Consider the following 9,817-nt stretch of genomic DNA (forward strand, 5'->3'; position numbering starts at 1 on the left):
TTACATTGATCCTATCCACGATGAAAAATTATCACATGCTGTGGTTCTTGTCGATGATTGGGAACGATCAGCTCCTTGAAAATAATTTCCTGTTGGCCTTTTGTGCGAAATTTAGAGAAACAAACAATAATTAGATAATCGAGGGAGGAGAGGACTCATTTTTAATTCACGTATTAGAAGAAAATTAATAATCGAACTTAGCGAATTCGCAAGACAATTTGTTTTAAATTTTCTAGAAACTCTATCGAAATAATTTTTTATTTGCTAATTCCATTATATATTTTATCAGGAAATGTTAATAAATATCAATTTTGTTCAATTAAGTAGGAAAACAAAAGTCAATAGAAGCATTCGAAATATTCCACAGAATTTTTGCAAAAATAATACCAAAAATTAAACGAGAATTTTGATAAAACAAATATTTTAATAAAAAAAAACAATACAAAAAAATAGAATTATAAATATATAATTCTGATGGAAGATTTAATTGCCAAGAAATATCCATAAAAACAAAAGAATTTTTTTAACAATTGCAGTTTTTTTGTGGGTTCGCTAAGACTTTATTAAATTTTTCCAAAAGTGTAAAGTTTATTATTTACAATTTCATTTCTTGAGTTCTTTGGAGTTCCCCTCCTGACGCTACAATAGAACTCGATTAATTTACTTTTCATCAGAATAATTTCCACATTAGGGTTATAATTACAATAAGTATATTTCGTTTAATGCCTAGTAGTGCAAAATATCCTACGTTCTGGCTGAAGTTGATAATTCTAACCAATGATCTCCTTTAAAAATTCCCTGTTGTTAGCTTTTTGTACAAAAATGAGAGAAAATAGAAATAATTGGATGAAGTAACTAAAGGAGATTAATTTTCAATGGTGGTCGCGATGGAGACTAGATCTGAGGGTTTGTGATTTTGTCTCCTGAGTTCTCTGGACATCCACATCTTCCTCGCGTTATTCCGTATGTTTTGCTTTCGGGGAGACGTTACACTGATTTTTGGGGGAGGATAAACTTCTGGAATTTCCGTGACTGGGCCGAAGATCGGCATCATCAAGCATTCCTTCTCTAAAACCTTGAATACAAAGAAAAAAATATACTATCCAACTTTTTTTATTGATAAAAAAAGTCAAAATAAAATGACGGCTCCGAAACCCTAAGTCGAAATATCTCTAGAATTTTTCTATAAATATTTCTTTAAATTTCCGGGCCATCTTCCCAAGTTCTTTCTATTCTATTCATCGAGGAAAACTAATTTAATTGATAAATTCATTAATAAGCTTCAAGTTCAAAGAGCACTGGAGAACTTACTCTGCTTCTCCTCGCTCTATCAGACATAGAACTCCTTTTTCTCTCCCACTTATCGTCATCCTCTTCCTCCACTACCTTCTCATCCTCCAGAGGCATCAACATGATATCATAATCGTCCCTGGAATGCCCGAGAATTCCCATCTTAATTCCCAGGTCCAGGAAATTTTCCTCATCCGCTAGTAGTGCATTTTTCAAGTAATTGATTCTAGGGTCTGGAACTCTGGACTCAGCAATCAGTCCTTAATAAATGCGGAGTTTAATTAGAATGGAGTGTGTTCTAGAGATAACGATAAGAATCGCGTGGAAAATATTGGGTAATTTTCCTATTAAAAAACCTATTCGTTTGCCAATTATTTTTAGTTTTTCTCTTCATCTACGATTTTTCACTGATGATTGTAAGCTTCAAGGAAATACGATCCCTCACCCAGTGATACGATCCGGAAATCACATAATTCGCTGATTAACTGCCGAGGGAGAGCAGAATTCACCAATAATTTCCGTTTCTGTGGGACCCTGGGGCCGTGGAGAATGCTAAATTCATCCTCCAACATTCCTTTGTAGATAATTCCCCCAGTTCTTCGGTCCGCAGTGTTGTAGGCCTCAGTTCTAAATAATCGGTGGAGTTCCACTTCTTGAAATATCATTGATCAGTTAATGGAAGATCCTGAAGCATTAATCGCTGAATTTTCCTAATAAATTCATTTACAAAAAATTTCTGCCAATTTTTTTCACGTCAAGACCCGGATGGGAGCCTTAATTACCTATCAACGTGAAATGCTTGCGTTTCAGAGCGATCCACACAACCCTATGAGACATTCCAATGAGGACCTCGAAGATCCTCAAGTCCTTCTCCCCCTGGGACTGCATTCCCGGAATAGCTGTGCCCGCAAGCATATGATGAAACCTCGCAGTGGTGTCGCAGCCCACGATCAATTCGCAGTACTCCCTAGCGAGTACACACCTGAGAATCCTCATTTCTTCGGCTCTTCTTATCCTGCTTCCCCCGGCCATGGGATTCGGGGCCTTCTTCATCGTCGCCGCTCGCTTCTTGATGATCTCCTCATCCCAGATTTCGGTGTAAAATTGAAAATAGAGGATCAGAGCTCGGAGAAAACGGTCCACGACCTCGAGGTGAAAGAAGTTTATGAATTGAAGGCTCACGGGGGTCGTTAGCAGGAAGAGACAGAGATTTTTTATATCCTGGAGGATTATTACGTCCGGGTCGGTGGGGGTTACCCTTCGGAGATAGCATTTTCGATATTTTATCTGGAAGAAACAATTTGATAAAAAAACTTACCCACACTTTTCTGAATATGAATTTTTCAACTTGAATTTTCCAATTTTTTTGGCTCATGTTTTTGCTTTTTTATTGAAAAATAAATTAGTTAAGAATATCTGAGGCAGGTCACATGTGAATAAATAAATCATTGCGTTCACCAATAAATCGAAGCAATTAAATAATTAATAATTAATTAAATAGTTGACAATTAATTAAATAATCAAATTTATTTAATTGAATAAATGAAGAAAGTCATGAATTTCGTTTTAAAAAAGTGTTCGTCCTGGATAATTCACGCACCTTTTCTCCAGGATTCAAGATATCCAAAAAATTCAGGAACAGGTAAGCATGAGGACAATAGACCTGAGACCGTGGAATTACTTGTTTCTTCCGTTTTCTGCTCTTGACCTCTTCATCGCGTTGCTCAGTAACCCTTAAACATTTACCTCCATCAGACCATTTATCGTTCCTTCCTCCAGGACAACTAGTGAAAATTATTACCCGAGGATGGTGAGACCATCGTAGAAATCATCCCACACGTATTGTTTTTCAGTCAGTTCCACGTTCATTTAAAATCACTGAGTAATTTGGAATCGGGAATATAGGAAACGGACGGATGTCTTACGTCGAAACGTAACGTCTGAAGTTGTTGACATGCATGATATTGATTGTATCAGGCAGCGCGGAGGGCTCCATCGAACATCATTACCCCTCAGATAACTTGATTAATCAATAAACGAACTCGCAGAATTTTGAGATAATTAAAAATTAAAATCGTTCCCAAATGTCAATAACAATTAGCGATCTCTCAGACGATTCAACTTTCTTTAGTTTCCGCCTGAGTAATCACCGAAATGATAATTATTACATGAAATTTAGCGTTAATTGCTCAAGGCCTCCGACCTGGAGGCCTTGAAAAAGAAACGATTGCTTCAAAAATAATATTTTATAAACAGTTTATTACAGATCTCACCAGAATACAACTCAAACAGCTCCATTACTACTTATTTCGTTAGCCCTTTCCTTCTCTACCAAATAAGGAATGGGCAGCTGATCAAGAACAGCCTTGTCCTCCGGGAAGATCGGCTCCGCCATTTCCTTCCAGAAGTTGTGATTCACAGGAATCGACTTTTGATCATTCACATTATTAGCGTGATGATGTATCCTGCACCTGACAGGTGTTTGCTCCCTTTTATTAACAGTAATAGTGACGTAAAACTCCCTGTTCTCAATATCGTGATTCGGTCCACTGATCACGTGATTGGGCATAGTGATGCAGTCTTCGTTCATGTGAATGCCAGCTAGTCTGAAGGCTGACCTAACGTGCCAGGGCTCGAGGGTCCAGGGTGTGTCGTTGGACATTTTGATGCTCAGGATTATGTGGCGCATAAAATTTATCGTTCGTGGGACAAAGGGAGAACTGGGTTCTGTCAAGTCTTCTGTCTTGACCGCATATTTCTCAACGTTTTGCGGGGTGTCATAGACAGCTAGTCCTGGTAGGAGTAGTTCCTTGTACGCTCTCATCGGCGACATTGTAATTTTTGTACCAGCAGATCCTAGACCAGCCACATATTGTGTCAGGATGAGGTTCAAGAGGGGGCGTTTCCTTATGTCTGTGTCCTCGATTAAGTCGTAGATGAAGTGACGACTTCGCATGTTTGGAGGTTTGCTTCCTTTTCGATACAGTGGAGGTGGATTTCTTCGCTTCAAGACGAATGTATTCTGAAAAATATTGAGGAGACGACTTGATGATCTCAAAAAAATCATTTTTGTTGTTAGAAAATAATGACTGATTTATTTTTCTTCAGATAAATGTGATTATTTCTGATCGGGGGTAGTTTCTGGACATTCAGAAAAAAATTTGCTGCTCAATAAACTCCAAAAAATGTCCCCACATGATATGATATCAAACCAGCTACAGAAAAAAATGTCGACACCATTCCATCCCCTGTCACCCCCTCATAAACAATTAATTCGAACTAGATAACATTTTATGAAATCTTCATAGTCTTCCGGAGCCTTTTAACAACAACAAAAGTGATCGCACCACCTACTAAATAAAATCAATTATTCACCCTAGTTTGTTGCACTACAACACCAGAATTGACCTGCAGTAGCTGACTAATACTCTTCCTCACACACTGTGCCGACATATTTACAAAATTCATTTCCCCAATTGAATAAACAATTCCAACAACAATTCCTCAAAAGATAGGTTATGTTACACCCCTCGATTGTCCCCTCTGCCTTCTAGCCGACCGCCACTGACCAATAAAAATTCCCTAGTCCTTCCCAAACTCCCTAGCCACTCCCCATCCCCATTGGTCAGCCTTCGACCGATCGATGACATGCGACATCCCTATAACCACGTCTCGCACAAAGTCGATAACCAAACCTCCTCGCTCGCATCTATTTTCGACGCGACTCAAATAAACGTTCGATATCCTCGGAAAATTAATTTTCGTTCCGATAAATCGATATCTCCCGCGGCAAAATCGTTTGAATATCCTTGAGCACCGGTAACAACAATAACAATTGCTGAAGTGCCGAAGGATCATCGTAGGATGCACTGAGCTGTACGAGAAAAACTCACCCAGTAATAAATCAATTCAATAATGGACGATCCAACTGACATATCATCGAAACCACCGAAGCCCAGTGGCAGTTCAGACAGCAAAAGTCAGATGCAAATGGTCCTGACAAAGATGATTGAGGAGAAGCACACATTCACCTACAAGAAACTCGTCGTTCCAATGTCCATGAGAAGTGTCTACTGGAAATTCTTTGGTTTTCCAGCGACTGAGGAAGGGGACATCCTGACTAAAGTGAAGATCGTCTGCATTCTCTGCAAAACTCAGATCGCCTACAACAGGAACACCAGCAATCTCAGGATGCACCTCCAGAACAAGCACAATCAGGAGCTGGTGGAGTTGGAGGCGTCGACACCAGTGAAGAAACCTCTCCAGAGTTTGAAGGACAAGAAGGTACAGAAAAAAATGCTGAAGGCTATGCACAATCATCACATCTACACGACGAACATCGATGGAACTGTTCAGATCGATGGAGACATTCAATTCGTGACCGATCCAAATATTTCACTCTCGAGTTTGGCGGAGGACATGAGTGACGACATGAACACACCTGTCAGGGTCATGATGAAGGAGCCCTCGACTTCGAATTCGAATGTTACTTACCTGGTGCGTGAGGAGCACAACAGCATCGACGAGAAAGCTGTGTCAGATGCTATTTCAGAGTTTATCATCATTGACCTTCAGCTGCCAGAGATCGTCGAGGGCAGGGGATTCCAGAGGCTCATCGCCACCCTCAGGTCTCCCTGTGAAATTCCGAGCAAGAATAAACTCGAGGAGGAGATCATTCCAAAGGTCTACGAGACATTCAGAGAGGCTGTCACGTCGACGATTGCCTGTAACATGGGGGAAATTGCACTTTCCGTCGAGGAGTGGAGGTCCAACTCGGGGGAGAGCTTCGTCACAATCTCCATGTTTTATCAGAACCCTGGGGAAGCGACTCTGGAGGTCAAAGTGTTGAGCACGGTGCATGTGTCCCAGGACTGGGGGGAGGGACAATGGGGCAGTATGTTGGACGCTGTGATGCTGGATTGGGAGCTGAGAATTGAGAAAATCACTGCTGTTGTTGTTGGAACCATGAGGAATGATCTCGTGGCTGCGTTGAGCAGCAGGGGACTCACTGTTGTGCCATGTTTGTTGAATACTCTCCAAGTATGTGCTCAAGCTTGCTTCGAGACACCTGAGGTGGCAGTGATTCTGAATAAGTGCAGGACCATCATCGGGAGCATTGCAAATAACAACGCTGCTTTGGCTACGATGACCATGCAGGAACAGCTATTGGAGGTGAGATTTGAGGATTCGATATTTTTGGCGGGTATTCTATTACATTTTGTCATGAAACAATTGTGGAATATTTAAATTAAAGAGTTCTAATTCTAATTGTTACCTCCCTAGTTAGAGGAAAATCTTATGGCTATGGATTACCCAAAAATTTGGACGTCGACGTACACAATGTTGGAACAAATGATCATGAGAAGTAACATTATTACTTCGATATTCGAGACAGTCGAAGGCTTCGATCACGAGGCGGTCGAGCTGACCAACGACCAGTGGAAGATCATGCAGGATTTGGTGGCTGTCCTCGAGCCATTCAAGGTCACGATAATGACCTTAAGCGAGGAGAAGATGCCACTGATATCTCTTTTAAAACCCCTGCTGTGGCAGCTGGTGTCCTCCCATCTGAAGCCTAAACCCAGTGACAGTGAAATAGCCAAGTCCTTCAAGGACTCTCTCTCGGAGATGCTTTTGGAACGTTATGCTGATCCCGGGGTGACTCTCCTGCTGCAGATTGCAACTAGTTTGGATCCCAGGTATTTCCTTCTTTATTCAAACGAAAATAGTTTAATTACATTCATTTAATTGACTTAACCACAATTTTCTTCTTTTCCTAGATTTAAACAGCTGCCTTACGCAACTGAGGAGGACAAAACGACGTCAATAGAGCCAATAAAGGAAATGTTAATAAATATGATTCAGCAAGGAAAATGCGAGGAGTTAGATACAAAAAGTCTATCCCCTCCCAATAAAAAACCTCGACGATCGGGGATGGAGCTTCTCCTTGGTGATCTGTGCTCGACGAAAGTCGGAATGCCAGCGAAGGAGAAGGCGAATTTGGAGGTGGTGCAGTATCAGTCAGAGCCAACAGCAGCCCTGGACAGCTGTCCCCTGCAGTGGTGGTCCCAGATGTCCGTCAAGTGCCCCAACATGGGTAAACTCGCCAGAAAATACTACTGTGTTCCTGCTTGCTGTGCACCAGCCTCGAGAATTCCAGCTGAAGCACAGATTCTCCACGATAGCCGGAGGGCAGCCTTGCCACCTCACCTGGTGAACAAACTACTGTTTCTCCACGGCAATCACACGGCTTGAAACTTCTTCGAAAAACTCGATACATATGCTATTACATAGTTTATCGGATTCGGGTATTTATGGTGTGGTCAAGGAGAATGGAGTAGCGAAAGGTCAGTAATATCTCTGAATCTAAGGTAGATAGCGGATTTTTTGTAACTACATTTATTGTAGTACTCAATTCACTCTACAAAAAATGTTATGAGAAAAAAAATTCCATCTCCCTTAGATTCCGAGATATTCATCAAAAACTGATCAATCGTCAAAAGCGACTTATCTCGGTTTACCGATTCGCCTGTAAATTAAAAAAAAATTATTATTTTTGTACATAAATTGTTGGAAGTTTTGCAAAATGATGTAGGAAATTTGCGATGGCCTAGGAGCATTATAAGAGTGAAAATAATTTCTAAGACTTGGACTTGCATGCATGAGTTTACATTGGACGCTGGTGACTTCACAATTTTTTCTGTATCACCGACGGATCGATGATAAAGACAATGGTAGAATGATTAATATCTTGTTAAACTTACTCATTCTTCGCTAAGCTACATCAGAGATTAAGATAGTTGTTACGAGTCTCCTAGGCTTTCCGAAATTTATCGAAAACGTTTTTACAAAAGTACAGGAAGCTTGTTTTTATTTTCCTGGCGGCGCCATAAATATGTTAAAATAATGAGTACAAAGATTCGTGAAAGGTAATTACTGGCTTACACTTGAAAATCAATGAGTTTCGTCGTGTTAAGATGGGAAAAACCGTATGTAAATACATTTTTTTAAACTGAGGTGAGCTTGAAATTTTTCCAAAGATGCTGTACCTAATTGTTTATACAGTTTAACTTCTTCGAAATATTTTTAACGATTGGGTCATGTGTACATAAGATTTTAGATTCATCACCAACGTTTTTCATGCCATTTGATTTATTTTGTACATCATATAGGATTGAAATAATTTGTATAAATGTTTATGCGAAATTTAGTTGCTTTTCCACCCATCTAGACCCCTCGTAAAATCGTGGATCTCCTATTTTGAAGGCAGCTCGTTTGTAAAAGTAATAGTACAGAACTGCAACTACAAAAAATCGTCTAAGTAGTTTCCAGACATTGCAATCATATTTCAAAGTGTTTCCATCATCTCGTTACCTGTTCTATGGACTGCATACAGAGCATGAAAGCCCTTTGTCCAGTAATGGACTAGGGGTTGATGCCAATGGAGTGTCATATGCCATACGTGCAGACTAATGTTCAGGGTGATGTAGATGACACATAAAATCAGGGTCGTTCGAAAGCGAAAGTACAACAGCTGGATCAATCCTGCCTATGAACGAAAATTTACCCCCATTTTTGCCACAAATTTATGGGTAATTTTAATAATAACTTGATAAATTATCAATAATGCAAACAGAAAAAATGTAAAATTTGCTATTACATATCAGCGAATCAGGAAATTTTGGGGTTTGGTATTTACCTGGAAAATATAAGTTCCAAAGAAGTTGACGAGCAGAATCGTGAGGGAGACGATCAAGCAGAAATCTTGAATTCTAAAAATACGAACGATTTATTTAAAAATTCCAGAGGCTGAGGGTAGACCCAGCTTCCAGAGGGATCACATTGCCAAGAGGACTCACAGCCAATTAATTACAGTGAATATAATTTTTTGATTTTTACAAAAACCAATTTTCTACATGAGGAAATCATCGGAGTTTCCTAAAATGAAAAAAATTACTTTGTCTGTAATTACAAGACTCAATTTAATCACGTGACCCCTCTGGAAGACTCCTTAACTCCTCCAATATTGAAATATGTATTACTTGACTTACACGTAAAGGGAGAGCAGCTCGACTGGACGACTCCGGGTAAATCCTGAGAAGGAGTTGACACACACATCAAAGAAAAGGAGCAAATTCTGTAGCAGCACAATGGCGGTGTACTGCCTACAACCTGTGACATTCATTTACCCCTCTAAGTAATCCCCAAATTGCTCTCTTCCACATTTGACACATCCAGTTGTCCCTTTATTTGTTGTGATGACAGTGATTCGAAGTCTCCCACGGTTACAAACCGATAACACAGATATCAGATACCCCGGTAAGTGAACTAGATTTTTAGGTTATCTGAAGATCTGATGATTTTTGTGGACTAAGCAATCATCTAGAGAATGTATGACCTCCCTGCGACCTCTGTCTATCGCAGGGAGAACCTCTACCCTCGCAGGGCATCTGTAAGTAGCGTCCTCTGTGTGTCACCTGCCATATTTCGTTTATGGCGGCCATTGTTAATTATTTAATATCAGATG

The 9,817-nt window shown here is 40.0% G+C and overlaps 4 protein-coding genes across 5 annotated transcripts; 1 reads left to right on the plus strand and 3 right to left on the minus strand.

The window, feature by feature from the left end:
- Positions 1-118: 118 nt before the first annotated feature.
- LOC135168210 (protein phosphatase 1 regulatory subunit 36-like) lies at positions 119-3,525 on the minus strand. Its single transcript, XM_064132182.1, has 6 exons — positions 3,092-3,525; positions 2,891-3,023; positions 2,073-2,577; positions 1,736-1,942; positions 1,312-1,550; positions 119-1,075 (listed from the first exon to the last, which is right to left on the minus strand). Exons 1-6 carry the CDS (start codon positions 3,157-3,159, stop codon positions 866-868), a joined length of 1,362 nt encoding a protein of 453 aa, XP_063988252.1. The 5' UTR covers positions 3,160-3,525; the 3' UTR covers positions 119-865.
- A 4-nt stretch (positions 3,526-3,529) lies between these two features.
- LOC135168215 (large ribosomal subunit protein bL9m) lies at positions 3,530-4,840 on the minus strand. The gene is made up of 2 exons (XM_064132191.1): positions 4,666-4,840; positions 3,530-4,312 (listed from the first exon to the last, which is right to left on the minus strand). Exons 1-2 carry the CDS (start codon positions 4,756-4,758, stop codon positions 3,575-3,577), a joined length of 831 nt encoding a protein of 276 aa, XP_063988261.1. The 5' UTR covers positions 4,759-4,840; the 3' UTR covers positions 3,530-3,574.
- A 64-nt stretch (positions 4,841-4,904) lies between these two features.
- Positions 4,905-8,306, plus strand: LOC135168203 (E3 SUMO-protein ligase ZBED1-like). The gene is made up of 3 exons (XM_064132163.1): positions 4,905-6,462; positions 6,574-6,989; positions 7,071-8,306. Exons 1-3 carry the CDS (start codon positions 5,206-5,208, stop codon positions 7,543-7,545), a joined length of 2,148 nt encoding a protein of 715 aa, XP_063988233.1. The 5' UTR covers positions 4,905-5,205; the 3' UTR covers positions 7,546-8,306.
- On the minus strand, positions 7,625-9,669 carry LOC135168220 (transmembrane protein 138). 2 transcript variants are annotated; one of them, XM_064132200.1, is made up of 4 exons: positions 9,342-9,669; positions 8,990-9,062; positions 8,665-8,839; positions 7,625-8,587 (listed from the first exon to the last, which is right to left on the minus strand). In XM_064132200.1, exons 1-4 carry the CDS (start codon positions 9,473-9,475, stop codon positions 8,487-8,489), a joined length of 483 nt encoding a protein of 160 aa, XP_063988270.1. In that variant the 5' UTR covers positions 9,476-9,669; the 3' UTR covers positions 7,625-8,486. The 2 variants fall into 2 exon arrangements, with proteins under 2 accessions (XP_063988270.1, XP_063988269.1); XM_064132199.1 differs by having other exon boundaries at positions 7,640-8,593; positions 9,342-9,663.
- Positions 9,670-9,817: the final 148 nt, after the last annotated feature.

This window comes from Diachasmimorpha longicaudata, chromosome 12 (assembly GCF_034640455.1).
Source record: "Diachasmimorpha longicaudata isolate KC_UGA_2023 chromosome 12, iyDiaLong2, whole genome shotgun sequence".
NCBI lineage: Eukaryota > Metazoa > Arthropoda > Insecta > Hymenoptera > Braconidae > Diachasmimorpha > Diachasmimorpha longicaudata.